At 67.0% G+C, this 14113-nt stretch overlaps 2 protein-coding genes across 2 annotated transcripts; both read left to right on the forward strand.

Moving 5' to 3' along the window:
• Positions 1–2880: 2880 nt before the first annotated feature.
• On the forward strand, positions 2881–6209 carry LOC128819388 (arf-GAP with GTPase, ANK repeat and PH domain-containing protein 2-like). The gene is made up of 5 exons (XM_053999537.1): positions 2881–3011; positions 4469–4565; positions 4651–4783; positions 5378–5464; positions 6000–6209. The coding sequence occupies exons 2-5, from the start codon at positions 4485–4487 to the stop codon at positions 6182–6184; spliced, it is 486 nt and encodes a 161-aa protein (XP_053855512.1). The 5' UTR covers positions 2881–3011; positions 4469–4484; the 3' UTR covers positions 6185–6209.
• A 3759-nt stretch (positions 6210–9968) lies between these two features.
• On the forward strand, positions 9969–13837 carry PLVAP (plasmalemma vesicle associated protein). Its single transcript, XM_053999452.1, has 6 exons — positions 9969–10536; positions 11319–11397; positions 11636–12228; positions 12905–13025; positions 13399–13474; positions 13564–13837. The coding sequence occupies exons 1-6, from the start codon at positions 10159–10161 to the stop codon at positions 13568–13570; spliced, it is 1254 nt and encodes a 417-aa protein (XP_053855427.1). The 5' UTR covers positions 9969–10158; the 3' UTR covers positions 13571–13837.
• Positions 13838–14113: the final 276 nt, after the last annotated feature.

Consider the following 14113-nt stretch of genomic DNA (forward strand, 5'->3'; position numbering starts at 1 on the left):
CCTGGCTAAAATCTGAATTATTGTTCATTGCTCCTGTCCTGGCTAAAATCTGAATTATTGTTCATTGCTCCTGTTCTACCTAAAATCTGAATTATTGTGCATTGTTTCTGTTCTACCTAAAATCTGAATTATTGTTCATTGCTCCTGTCCTGGCTAAAATCTGAATTTTTGTCCATTGCTCTTGTTCTACCTAAAATCTGAATTATTGTTCATTGCTCCTGTCCTGGCTAAAATCTGAATTATCACAAATTGTTTCATTCCTGGCTGAACTCGGAATTATTTTAGTTCTTTCGGACCCTTGATTCGGTCCCGGCACACGGGGCTGGGGAATCCTTAATTTTGGGATCATTCAGCCCCGATTTCTGTGGAATGTCCCCATTCCCGGCCCAGGAACGTCCCCAGGTCCGGCCCGGAGGTCACCGATTGTGGCCGTGCGGGGGATTTTGGGAATCACGTGATTTCCTTTTTTTTTTTTGGAGAATCGAAACCGCTGAACTTCGGAGGAGGATGCGGAGGTGTCTCCCTGGGAAAGGCGGGATGCAGCCCTGGAGGGTGGCGGCCGCCGTGGCCCTGGCGGTGGCGGCCGTGGGGGTGGCGGTGACTGTCCCCACCCTGCTGTGCCAGGGGGACCGGGACTCCCGGGCGGGGCTGCAGAAGGCCCTGGATGTCACCAACATGTCCCTGGCCGTGTCCCGCGGGAAGTGGCAGCGCTGCAGGGAGGAGCTGGTGGGTGCTGGGGGCACGGGGAGGGGACAGGGCCAGGCGGGGGGTGCGGAGTGTCACCGCAGTGTCACCGCCCAGGGAGCGCTGCACGGGAAGGTCCTGGAGCTGCAGCGGGCGCTGGCCAACGTCACCCGGCTGGAGGGTGAGTGCTGGGCACGGAGGGGCACTGCCAGCGGCCACTGCCACCGGGCACTGTCACCTGGGCCACTCTGGGCACTGCCACCGGCCACTGCCACCGGGCACTGCCACCGGGCACTGCCACTGGGCACTGTCACCTGGGCCACCCTGGGCACTGTCACTGGGCACTGTCACCTGGGCACTGTCACCTGGGCCACCCTGGGCACTGTCCCCTGGCACTATCACCTGGGCACTGTCACCTGGGCCACCCTGGGCCACCCTGGGCCACCCTGAGCCACCCTGGGCACTGTCACCTGGGCAAGCCTGGCCACTGTCACCTGGCACTGTCACCTGGGCCACCCTGGGCCACCCTGGGCCACCCTGGTCACTGTCACCTGGGCAAGCCTGGCCACTGTCACCTGGCACTGTCACCTGGGCCACCCTGGGCCACCCTGGGCCACCCTGGGCACTGTCACCTGGGCACTGTCACCTGGGCCACCCTGGGCACTGTCACTGGGCACTGTCACCTGGGCACTGTCACCTGGGCCACCCTGGGCCACCCTGGGCCACCCTGGGCACTGTCACCTGGGCACTGTCACCGGGCACTGTCACCTGGGCCACCCTGGGCCACCCTGGGCCACCCTGGGCACTGTCCCCTGGGCACTGTCACCTGGGCACTGTCACCAGGCCCTGTGTCACCCTGGGCACTGTGTCACCCGGGGTTACTGTCCCCTGGGTTTCCCTGTCCCCTGGGCCAGCCTGTCCCCTGTCCCCTCTGCAGAGCAGAACCGGGCGCTGGTGACAGAGGTGGCGCGGCAGCGGGAGCAGCTGGGGGAGGAGCAGAGCCTCAGGTGAGCCCCAGCCACCCCCACCCCCAGTGCCACCCCCGCTCTGTCACCCACTGTCCCTGTCCCCCTGTCCCTGTCCCCATCATCCCCCCTGTCCCTGTCCCCCTGTCCCTGTCCCTGTCCCCACTGTCCCCTCTGTCCCCTCTGTCCCTGTCCCTGTCCCCCTGTCCCTGTCCCCACCATCCCCCCTGTCCCTGTCCCCCTGTCCCTGTCCGCCTGTCCCCTCTGTCCCCTCTGTCCCTGTCCCTGTCCCCACTGTCCCCTCTGTCCCGCAGGGCCGAGCTCCAGCTGCAGACCCGGCTCCTGCAGGAGCAGCTGTGGGACATGAGGAGCCAGCGCTCGGCCGGGGACAGCCTGGCCGTGTCCCCCGCTGTCCCCGCGCTCCTCCTCCTCCTCCTCGGGGTGCTCCTCCTGTGACCCCGGGGCACCCCGGGGTCCCCCTGTCCCCGCTCTGGGGTGACCAGGGACTGTCCCCACCCGGCCTGGCGGCGTCTGGGGGTGGCGGTGGCCTCAGGGTGCCCTGTCCCCCGCTCAGCCTTGTCCCAGGTCCCCAACTCCACGGGGACATCCCGGAGTGACCATTCCCCTGCGGCCACCACGGGGAGGGACAGGGACAGGGGACAGGGACAGGGGACAGGGACATGCCAACGCTGCCCTGAGCCGCAGATAATCCAAAATTCCTCATTTTAACCGCTTTCCAATAAAACCTGGCAGACTCAGGCTTTCTCTTGCTGCGGGCGACACGGAGCTCCGTGGTGGGGACAGCTGGAAACCTCAGCGCCCCAGCGGTCACCGAGGCCACCGCGGCTTGTCCCCGCAGCTGAGGCAGGGCCCTGTCCCCTCTCCAGCACAAACAAAACCTATTCTGGGCCCTGACCTGCCACGAACCTCGGCCCACGCGCGACAATTACGGCGCCGCCAGCAGCGCCACGGCCACATCCCGGCACGGCCACCGCCGGAGCGGCTCCGCCTGTCCCCTCCTGTCCCCTCCTGTCCCCTCCTGTCCCCTCCGGCATGGACCCCGCGGTGCCCAGGGCCACGCTGAAGGTGCTGGGGCTGTGCGCGGCGCTGCTGCTGCTGGTGGCCGCGGTGACGGTGGCGGTGGCCGTGATGGTGTGGCGCTCCGAGGCCCTGGGCAAGCTGCGGGGCTGCCGGGAGCGCGCGGCCAACGAGAGCCGGGAGCTGGGGACGCGCCTGGAGGAGCTGCAGCGGCAGCGGGAGCGGCTGCGGCGGGACGGGGACGCGCTGCGCCGGGAGCTGGCACGGGCACGAGGTGACAGCAGCAGGGGCAACGCCAGCCTCGTGTCCTGCCGGGAGCGGGCGGTAGGTGGCCGGAGGGATGGGGACAAGGAGGTGCTTGGTCACTTTGGGGCGGAAAAGGGGATGGGGACAGCACCGCCTGTCCCCTCGGCACTGTCCCCTGACCCCATAGGTGGCCGGAGGGATGGGGACAAGGAGGAGTTTGGTCACTTTGGGGCGGAAAAGGGGATGGGGACAGCACCGCCTGTCCCCTCGGCAGCGTCCCCTGACCCCATAGGTGGCCGGAGGGATGGGGACAAGGAGGAGTTTGGTCACTTTGGGGTGGAAAAGGGGATGGGGACAGCACCCCGTGTCCCCTCGGCAGCGTCCCCTGGCCCTCCGTCCCTGCCCAGCAGCCAGGACCGGGGGCTGCTCCATCCCTGTGGGAATTCCCACCAGGAAGGTTCCAGGTGGGATGGTGAGCTGGGAAACGGGCACAGCCACCTGGGGAAGGGGCACATCCCTGCAGGGGACACCCCAAAAACGAGCCCGGGGTGCTCCCGGGGAGGGCAGAGCCGCCACAGCCCTGCAGGGGACACCCCAAAAAGAGAGCACCCCAAAAAGATGCTCCCGACTCCATCCGGGGGGCGGGCAGAGCCACCCCAGCCCTGCAGGGGACACCCCAAACCCGAGCCCGGGATGCTCCCGGGGAGGGCAGAGCCGCCACATCCCTGCAGGGGACACCCCAAACCCGAGCCCGGGGTGCTCCCCGCTCCGTGCCGCCCGTCCCGCTCCCGGCGGGGCCGCTGTTCCCGGCTCCGTCCCGGTCATTTCCCCGGGCCGAGGCAGCGGCGGGGCTGCAGCTCCCGGTTTTGTCCTTCCCGGGTATTTTTAGCTGCGGTTCCAGCCGGGAAAGGGCCCGGAGGAAGAGCCGGGTCCCGCCGCTCCTCTCGGGCTCATCCGGCTGAACAATGGCCCGGAGAGGCTGGAAAATGTCCCCGTTTCCCGGGGCTGGCGCCGGGAGCCGGGCAGGGCTGGGCAGCCTCTCGGAGAGCTCCTGTCCCCCTGTCCCCTCCCTGGCAGCAGCGGTGACACCCGCGGGGTCACCTCGGCCTGCTGGGACAGGTCACATCTCCCCCAGGGTGAGTGTCACTTCGGGGAGGAGGGGATGTCCCCAAAGCCACGTTCCCAACCCTTTGAGGAACGTGAAGGGAGGGGGACAGGCACCCAAGGCCACCAGGAGCGTGGGGACAGCTTGGGGACACGGGTGGCCTGGGGCTCCTGTGTGATGGCCACGCTCAGGCTGAGCCATCCCTTCAGGGATCTCAGGATTGTCCCCAAATCCCTGAAATCCACGTCCCCACCCCTCCAAGGAGCATGAGGGGAGGGGGACAGGCACCAAGGCCACCAGGAGCGTGGGGACACTTGGGGACAGGGGGTGACAGGGAGGCGGAGGAGCAGGAGGGCTCTGGCAGCAGATGAAGAGCCGGGGCGGGAGGGGACACTGCCCACCGCTGTCGCCACGTGTCCCCTGTGCCCAGGCCAGGCTGGAGGCCAATGTCACCGCGCTGGGGGACGAGCTGGTGGCGCTGCGGCGCGAGCGGGCCCAGCTGGCCGGTGACAAAGTGGCCCTGCAAGGTGAGCTCTGTCCCCGCGCGAGCAGCCGGGCCGGGGGCGGCCGCGCTCCGTCCGGCCGTGACGCCGCTGTCGCCGCTGTCCCCAGAGGAGGTGGCGCGGGGCGCGGAGCAGGCGCGGGGGCTGCGGCGGCGGCTGCAGGAGGCGCTGGAGCAGCAGCGGGAGCTGCGGGAGCGCCGGGAGCGCTGCGAGGCGCGACAGAGGGAGCTCCAGGACACCCTGTAAGGGCCTGTCCCCCGGGGATATTCCCCTGTCCCTCGGGGACATCCCCCTATCCCTTGGGGACATCCCCCTGTCCCTCGGGGACACACCCTGCCCCTTGGGGACATGCCTCTGCAAGGGCCCTGCCCCTTGGGGACATTCCCCTGTCCCTTGGGGACATTTCCCTGTCCCCTGGGGACATCCCCCTGTCCCTTGGGGACATTCCCCTGTCCCTCGGGGACATCCCCCTGTCCCTCGGGGACACACCCTGACACTTGGGGACATTCCCCTGTCCCTTGGGGACATTCCCCTGTCCCTTGGGGACATCCCCCTGTAGGGTCCCTGTCACCCTCCTCAGGGTGGGCCACCCCCAAAAAGCAGAGCCCCCCCCCCTTGTGACACCCCGCCCTGTCCCTCCCTCCTCATGGGGACCCCTCATGTGTCCCCCCAGTCCCCCCCCCTCCCCTTCCCTGTCCCTGTCCCCCCCTTGGGGACCCCTCTTGTGTCCCCCAGCCCCTGTGACACCCCGCCCTGTCCCTCGTCCCCTTGGGGACCCCCCGTGTCCCCAGCTGGGGACAGGGCCACCCCCCCACGTGGCTCCGCTGTCCCCACAGCCGGGACTACGCGGCCGAGCTGGAGGCGCTGCGGCGGCGGGGCAGGGACAGGGACAGAGGCAGCGGGCGCAGGTGTCCCCCGGGCCGGTACTTCTGGGGGGACCCGGGGACGGGGGGACAGCCCGGGGAGGGGGACAGCCCCAGGGGGACATCCCGGGAAGAGGGGACAGCCCGGGAAGAGGGGGACAATCCGGGAAGAGGGGGACAATCCGGGAAGAGGGGGACAATCCGGGAATGGGGGACATCCCAGGGGGTGGGACGTCCCAGGAAGAGGGGACATCCCGGGGAGGTGGCACAGCCCAGGGAGTGGGACACCCCGGGAAGGGGGGGCATTCTGGGAGGGGGGGACATCCCGGGAGGGGGGGACAGCCCCGGGAGGAGGGGACAGCCCGGGAGGGGGGGACATCCCGGGAGGGGGGGACATCCCGGGAGGGGGGGACAGCCCCGGGAGGAGGGGACATCCCGGGAGGGGGGGACATCCCGGGAGGGGGGGACAGCCCCGGGAGGGGGGGACAGCCCCGGGAGGAGGCGCAGCAAGGAGCGGTGGCTCCGCTGCCATTGTCACCGTGTCCCCAGGGCAGCGGGACCCGCGCGGGGCTCACTCCCCGTCCCCCCCTTGCAGGAAGGGCTGAGGCCCCGCAGCCCCCCCGGCCCCCCCAGCGAGCGCCACATCGCCGGTGTCGCCGTGTCCCCAGCGCCGGGAGCCGCGGGGCTGGCCCGGCCCCGGAGCCGCCAGCGCGGCGCGGCAGCGACGGGGGTGGGACACGGCTCCTGATCCCAGTGATCCCTGATCCCGCTGATCCCTGATCCAACCGTAATCCCTGATCCCAGTGATCCCCCATCCCAGTGATCCCCGATCCCACCGATCCCTGATCCCACTGATCACTGATCCCATTGATCCCTGATCCCACTGATCCCCAATCCCACCGATCCCTGATCCCACCATGATCCCTGGTCCAACCGTAATCCCTGATCCCACTGATCCCCGATCCCACCGATCCCTGATCCCGTTGATCCCTGGTACCTCTGGTCCCTGATCCCACCGATCCCTGATCCCACCATGATCCCTGACCCCATCCCATGTCCTGATCCCATCCCATATCCTGACCCCGATCCCAATCCCAATCCCATCCCGTGTCCCAATCCCGTGTCCCGATCCCGATCCCGATCCCGATCCCATCCCGATCCCGGTCCCACCACGCCCCGAGCCCTCTGTGCTGCCACCCCGCGTGCCACCGCGCCGTGTCCCCACCCCATTCCGCAGCCGACAAGGGACAGCCGGGTCCCTTTCCCGCTTTTTGGGGCGGTCCCGGCTCCTCCCGGGCACGCTTTTCCCTGCAATCCCCTCGGAGCCCGGGAACAGCGGGAATTTGGGGGAATTTGGGGAGGATCGGGCAATAAAAGCCGCGCTGCTCGCCAGGACATCTCCCCGTGCCACCAGCCCCTGTCCCCTGCTCCTCTGACCCCACCTGTCCCCTCCCCAAACCCAAATGTCGCCCCAAACTCCCGGGATTCCTCCCATCCCGGATCCCAACGGCTCTGCCGGGGACCCCAAAACACCCCGGGGGGGACTGGGGGACCCCAAAACACCCCGGGGGGGACTGGGGGACACAGGGCCGCCCCCCTGTCGTGGGGCCACTCGCGGTGCGTGTCCCCGCGCGGGGACATCGCCGCCACGGTGGCTCCGCCCAGCCGGGAACGGCAGAGCCGGGGTTGTCACCGTGTCCCCAATCCCGATCCCGGTCCCTGCGGGTCCCTGGGGGTCGGGGCGGGCTTGGGGACACCTTGGGGACACGGAGGGGACTCAGCGCAGGGAAAAGGGTGGCTTTTGGGGTGGCATGGCTGAAGGGGGGGAGGACACTGTCCCTTTGTCCCTCAGTGCCACCTCAAATCGGGTGTCTGGGGGTGTCCAGGTCCTGGCCACGGCCACTGTCCCCCTGTCCCCATCCCGTGGGGATGTCGCGGTCCCCCAGCCCCGCAGGACGCCCGGGGGGGTTCGGGGGGGGCGGGCCGCGGGTCCCCCGGGCGCTGACCCCGGCCCGGTGGCTGTTTCCTGCCCTGGCTGCCCCGCGTCCCTCGGGGACCGGGAAGTGTCTGCGATGGCCCGGCCGGTGTCGCTGCCGGAGCCATTCTCAGCTACTGCCGCTTCCTTTTCCTGAGCTGCAAATAACAGTGAGTCACCCGCGGCCCCCCCGAGGGGACACTGCCACCCCCCCCGGGGGGGGACACTGCCACCCCTGACCCCCCCCCGGGGGGACACTGCCACCCCTGACCCCCCCCCGGGGGGACACTGCCACCCCTGACCCCCCCAAGGGGACACTGCCACCCCTGACCCCCCCCCGGGGGGACACTGCCACCCCTGACCCCCCCCCCCGGGGGGACACTGCCACCCCTGACCCCCCCCGGGGGGACACTGCCACCCCTGACCCCCCCCGGGGGGACACTGCCACCCCTGATCCCCCCCGAGGGGACACTGCCACCCCCAAGGGGACACTGCCACCCCCCCGAGGGGACACTGCCACTCCCGAGGGTGGCACTGCCACCCCTGACCCCCCCAAGGGGACACTGCCACCCCCCCGAGGGGACACTGCCACCCCCGGGGGGACACTGCCACCCCCCCGAGGGGACACTGCCACCCCCGGGGGGACACTGCCACCCCCCCGAGGGGACACTGCTACCCCCGAGGGGACACTGCCACCCCCCCAAGGGGACACTGCCACCCCCGAGGGGACACTGCCACCCCGCCCCCCGCGGCCCTGGGATGCTCCGTCCCGGATCCCATCCCGAGGGCTCCTCGCCCCCTCCCGGGACCCCAGAGATCCCCGCTCTCAAATTAACCTCCCCAATTAACCCCCCGCCGTAATTAACGCATCCTCACACCGTGGGAACGCTGCTCCCAGTTCAGGAATGCTGTTCCCAGTTCGGGAATTCTGTTCCCAGTTCGGGAATGCTGTTCCCAGTTCGGGAGCGCTGTTCCCAGTTCGGGAGCGCTGTTCCCAGTTCAGGAATGCTGTTCCCAGTTCGGGAGCGCTGTTCCCAGTTCAGGAGTGCTGTTCTCAGTTCGGGAATTCTGTTCCCAGTTCAGGAGTGCTGTTCCCAGTTCGGGAATTCTGTTCCCAGTTCCTCTCCCCATCCCAAACCCTCGCAGGGCGGGGGGGCCGCTCTGGCCCCAGCCAGGTTTGGGGTTTGGGATCCCCCCCGATCCCAGGGAGCCGCTGGAAGCGCCCCACGGGGACACCGGGATGTCACCTCTGTCCCCTCCCGGCGGGGTCGGGGGGATCCCGAGGGAACCGGGGGCTCGTGGGGGGGGGGGTGGGACACGGGGATGTCACCTCTGTCCCCTCCCGGCGGGGTCGGGGGGCTCGGGGGGGGGCCCGGATGCGGCGCTGCCCTTTGCACAGGATGCGGCCGCAGGAAAATCCAACTTTCCTGGAAGCCGCTTCAAAGCGGGCCCGAGGATGCCGGGAAGCCACGGCGGAGCCGCTCCCGGTCCCTGTCCCCGTGCCGGCCGTGCCTTCCCGCGCCGCCTTCGTCCCCGCTGTCCCCGTCCCCGCGTGCCGCCCCCGTGCCACCCCCGCGGACCCCACCCCGCACTCCCGGCGGCATCACCGCTGGAATTCCCGTGCCGGGGGTGGGAATTTGGGGGCGGGAGGCAATCCCAGACAATCCCAGGCAATCCCTGGCAATTCCAGGCAATCCCAGACAATCCCAGGCAATCCCTGGCAATTCCAGGCAATCCCAGAGAATTACAGAGAATCCCAGGCAACCCCTGGCAATTCCAGAGAATTACAGACAATTCCAGGCAATCCCAGGCAATTCCAGGCAATCCCAGACAATCCCAGGCAATCCCAGGCAATCCCAGGCAATCCCAGGCAATCCCAGAGAATTACAGAGAATCCCAGGCAACCCCTGGCAATTCCAGAGAATTACAGACAATTCCAGGCAATCCCAGGCAATCCCAGACAATCCCAGGCAATCCCAGAAAATCCCAGACAATTCCAGGGATGCGCCGGGCACTGAAATGGGATGCAAGGAATGCAATCCCACTTTTTTCCCCCCTCTCCACTCCAGGAACAGCAACCCCAGCAGAAGCCGCGCCCTGATCACCCGGTGGGATCGAATTCCCTGGAATTCCCGTGCCGGGAGTGGGAATTTTGGGGCGGGACACAATTCCAGACAATTCCAGGGCGCGCCGGGCACTAAAATGGGATGGAGGGAATGAAATTCCACTTTTCCCCCCTCCACTCCAGGAACAACAATCCCAGCGCCCCGATAACCCGGCGGGATCGAATTCCCACACCGGGGCTGGGAGTTTTGGGGCGGGAGACAATTCCAGGGGTGCGCCAGGCACTGAAATGGGATGGAGGGATTGAAATCCCATTTTTTTAACCCCTCCACTCCAGGAGCAACAATCCCAGCGCCCTGATCGCCCGGCGGGATCGAATTCCCTGGAATTCCCACGCCGGGAGCGGGAATTTCAGTGCGAGACAATTCCAAATAATTCCAGGGGCGCGCCGGGCGCCGAAATGGGATGGAGGGAACGAAATCCCTTTTTTTTTTTTTTTCCCCTTTCACACTTCAGGAACAACAATCCCAGCAGAAGCTGCGCCCTGATAACCCGGCGGGTCCCCGGGAGCATCCGGCACGGCAGGAAGGAGCCCGGCAGGAGGAAATATTAAATCCTGGGATATAAACACGGCGGCGGGAGCGGCCCCGCCCCGGCGCGGCCCCCCTGAAAAGCGGGGTCCCGGCGGGGTGGGGCGGCCAGAGCAGGGGCGAGGATGGAGAAGAGCAGCTTCGCCATGGCCAAGTTCGGGCTGGAGCCCAAGCAGGCGATGCCGAAGCGCGACTGCGGTTTTTACCTCAAGTACATTTTCCTTTTCACCTCGCTGATCCAGTTCCTGATCATCCTGGGGCTCGTGCTCTTCATGGTGTACGGCAACGCCCAGGCGGGCACCGACACGCACCTGAGGCTGCTGGAGGAGCGCGTGCAGAGCCACTACCGCAGGATCGTCGCCCTGGACGCCACCAACGCCAACCTGAGCCGCGTGCTCAACGCCACGCTGAAGGACAAGGACAAGCTGCAGGGGATGGCGCTGAAGGTGCAGAGGGAGCTGGAGAAGTGTAACAGCAGCCAGGCCTCCAGCAGCATCCCGCAGGTGAGCCCCGCGCGCCGGGCCGGGCTGGGAGCTCCCGGGGCGGGGGTGGCACCGCCCGCAGGTGACGCTGCTGTCGCCTCCTCGTCCCTCCGGCTGGTGGCGGCGAGGGGACCCCAGGAAGTGCCGGGGGGTTTTGGCCAACGGGGTCCCAATCTTGGGGTCCTCTTCTTCCTCCTCTTCCTCCCTGGAGCTCTCCCAGAGCCCCTGAAGGGGTGCCAGGGGGTCCTTTCGCGATGTTGTGACCCCTCTCCTCCTCCTCCTCTTCCTCCTCCTCCTCCTCCTCCTCCTCCGGGCTCTCTCTGTCGCCTGTGGGGACCGGGATAATGCCGGGGGTGTTTTTGGAGTGTTCTGACTCCCCTCCTCCTCCTCCTCCTCCTCCCCAACCCCTGGAGCTTTCCCAGCGCTCCTCAGGTGGTGCCGGGGGGTCCTTTTGGGATGTTCTGACCCCCCCCTTCCTCCTCCTCTTCCTCCTCCTCCTCATCGCCCCCGTCCCCAGGGCTCTCAGAGCACCCAGAAGGTGACGCCGGGGGATCTCTGGGGGATGTTCTGACTCCTCTCCTCTTCCTCTTCTTCCTCCCGTTCCCCCGGAGCTCTCCCAGCGCCCACGAGGGATCCTTTTGGGATGTTCTGACCCCCTTTCTCCTCCTCGTCCTCCTCCTCGTCCTCCTCATCATCCCCCAGGCTCTCTCTGTCACCTTTGGGGACCGGGATGGTGCTGGGGATGTTTTTGGGGTGTTTTGACCCTCCCTCCCCCTCCTCCTCCTCCTCTTCCTCCCGTGCAGCTGCAGGAGCTCCTGTTCCGGCAGGTGAGGCTGACCGAGTGCCAGGTGATCACCACCCTCATCAACACCACCTGCAACGGTAAGAGACCCCCACCCCCAGCCCCAAAAAAAACCCCTGGGGACCCCCAGCACCCCCTTCCCACCCCTTGGGGACCCCCAACTCTCCCTCCCCACCCTTCTGGGCGCCCCCAGCACCCCCAAGCCACCTGCACCAGGCACAGGCATCACCCCAAGTCACACGGTGGCACCTGGGGGGACCCAAACCCCCAGATCCCAAATCCCCCAGACCCAAACGCTGTCCCCCAACTCCCCCCAAGCCGAGAAGCTGCAGCTGCAGCGGCAGCTGGACCAGGCCAGCTCGTCCAAGAAAATCCTGGAGGAGAGCGGCCGGCAGAGCCAGGCCCAGCTGGCCAAAGCCACCCAGGAGAGGGACAGGTGCCAGGAGGAGCTGCAGAGCGCCAGGACCCAGGGCGACCTGAGCAGGATGGAGCTGGAGGTGCAGAAACACCGCTGCAGCTCCCTCCAGAGCGACCTCAGCGAGAAGCTGCCGAGGATCTCGGAGCTGGTGAAGCAGCTGCGCTGCGGGGAAGCCGAGGCCGAGCTGCGGCAGATCCGGGACCGCGTGGAGGGGCTGCTCCGGCGGCAGCAGGAGCGCGACTCGCAGTTCGTCTGGAGGAGCAGCTGCGAGCTGAGCGTGCAGCAGTGCCGCCTCAACTGCTCCCGCGACGTGCAGGAGCTGCGCAGGAGCCTGCAGGGCCTGCAGCAGCGGGAGAAGGACGGCGAGGAGGAGAGGAAGAGGCTGCAGGCCGAGAAGGAGAAGGTGGCGAAGGAGCTGGAGGAGAGGAGGAAGGCGGCGGCGGCGCTGGCGGAGTCGCTGAGGGAGCAGCTCGGGGTCTGCATGGGAACCAAGGTGGGGACACCCCCGTGGGGACATGGGACATTGGGGAACTGGGACACTGGGGACATGGGACATGGGACACTGGGGACATGGGGACATGGGACATGGGGACATTGGGGACATGGGACATTGGGGACATGGGACATGGGGACATGAGGACATGGGACACTGGGGACATGGGGACATGGGACATGGGGACATGGGACATTGGGGACATGGGGCACTGGGGACATTGGGGACATGGGGAATTGGGGACACAGGGACATGGGGAATTGGGGACACAGGGACATGGGGACATGAGGCACCAGGGACATGGAACATTGGGGCAGTGGGGACATTGGGGCACTGGGGACACAGGGACATGGGACACAGGGACATGGGACATGGGGAATTGGGGACATGGGACATGGTGACACAGGGACATGAGGAACTGGGGACATGGGGCACTGGGGACACAGGGAATTGGGGACACGGAGACACAGGGAACTGGGGACATGGGGACTCCCATGGGGACACGGGCACCTCTGCACCGGGGTTTTCCTTCTGGACACCTGGATTTAGTTTGTGTGGGAATTCCCTGCTGGGGGCGGTGCCACCACTGAGCAGTGCCACCACTGAGCGGTGCCACCACTGAGCGGTGCCACCACTGACCAGTGCCACCGCTGACTGGCGCCCGCTGTCCCCCCAGATGTCCCAGCTGGACCTGCCGGGCTCGCGGGCGCTGGGCAGCGCCGGCCGCTCGGGCTCCTTCCCTGGCACGGGCACCTACGTGGAGCTCCTGAGGAACCTGCCCACCCTGGGCACCATGGGTGAGTCCTGGCGGGACTGGGGACACGCCGGGGGGTCACCGTGTCCCACTGGGTGCCCATCCCATCCCATGGATCCCATCCCAGTCCCATGGATCCCATCCCATCCCACGGATCCCATCCCAATCCCATGGATCCCATCCCAATTCCATGGATTCCGTCCCAATCCCATGGATCCCATCCCAATCCCATGGATTCTGTCCCAATCCCATGGATTCCATCCCATGGATCCCATCCCAGTCCCATGGATCCCATCCCATCCCACGGATCCCATCCCAATCCCATGGATCCCATCCCAATCCAATGAATTCTATCCCATGGATCCCATCCCACTCCCATGGATCCCAATCCCATATTCCCATCCCAATCCCGGCAGGAATGCAGAACCCGGCGGAGCTCCAGCGGATACTGCAGCTGATGGAGCAGTACACGGCCACCCTGAAGAACACCAGGTGAGGGGACAGCGGTGACACCGGGCCACCCTCCCCGGGCCACCCAGGGCTCCTGGAGGCGCCCCCGACCTGATCCCGTTTTCCCACAGCGGATAACGCTGGAAAACCCCAGGGAAAACCAGGAGATCCGCCCAGGAGGTGCTTCCCGCAGCACGGATGGCAACCCCCGGCCCAGGGCCACCCTCCCCGTGTCCCTGTGTCCCCGTGTCCCCGTGTCCCTGTGTCCCCGTGTCCCCGTGTCCCCGTGTCCCTGTGTCCCCGTGTCCCCGTGTCCCCAGCCCCGCCCCGCGTGTCCCCTCAGATGTATCCCCGCCTTTTGGCTGGAGCGGGACAACAGCCGGCCCCGAATCTGGGGACAACTCGCCACTCGTGTGGATGGAAATCCATGGAAAAATCGGGAATTCTGGGAGCGGGAATTCCGCACAGAGGGGTGGGACACGCCCGAGGACGAGGGACAGGGATGTCCTTGTCCCCAGAGGATGAGGGACAGCGCTGTCCTTGTACCCCGGCCCCAAATTTGGGGACAACTCGCTGCTTGTGTGGATGGAAATCCATGGAAAAATCGGGATGGGGAGCGGGAATTCCATCCCGGCTCTGCACAGAGGGGTGGGAAGTGCCCGAGGGCGAGGGACAGGGACA

Source organism: Vidua macroura, chromosome 26 (assembly GCF_024509145.1).
Source record: "Vidua macroura isolate BioBank_ID:100142 chromosome 26, ASM2450914v1, whole genome shotgun sequence".
NCBI classification, from domain to species: domain Eukaryota; kingdom Metazoa; phylum Chordata; class Aves; order Passeriformes; family Viduidae; genus Vidua; species Vidua macroura.

Bases quoted from the DNA above. Each gene is read 5' to 3' on its own strand.
- LOC128819388 (XM_053999537.1), top strand. From the start codon at position 4,485: ATGTCACCGCGCTGGGGGACGAGCTGGTGGCGCTGCGGCGCGAGCGGG. The intron at 4,566-4,650 runs GTGAGCTCTGTC...CGCTGTCCCCAG, and splicing joins TGACAAAGTGGCCCTGCAAG to AGGAGGTGGCGCGGGGCGCG. The intron at 5,465-5,999 runs GTACTTCTGGGG...CCCCCCTTGCAG, and splicing joins CGCAGGTGTCCCCCGGGCCG to GAAGGGCTGAGGCCCCGCAG.
- PLVAP (XM_053999452.1), top strand. From the start codon at position 10,159: ATGGAGAAGAGCAGCTTCGCCATGGCCAAGTTCGGGCTGGAGCCCAAG. The intron at 10,537-11,318 runs GTGAGCCCCGCG...CCTCCCGTGCAG, and splicing joins CCTCCAGCAGCATCCCGCAG to CTGCAGGAGCTCCTGTTCCG. The intron at 11,398-11,635 runs GTAAGAGACCCC...ACTCCCCCCAAG, and splicing joins CATCAACACCACCTGCAACG to CCGAGAAGCTGCAGCTGCAG.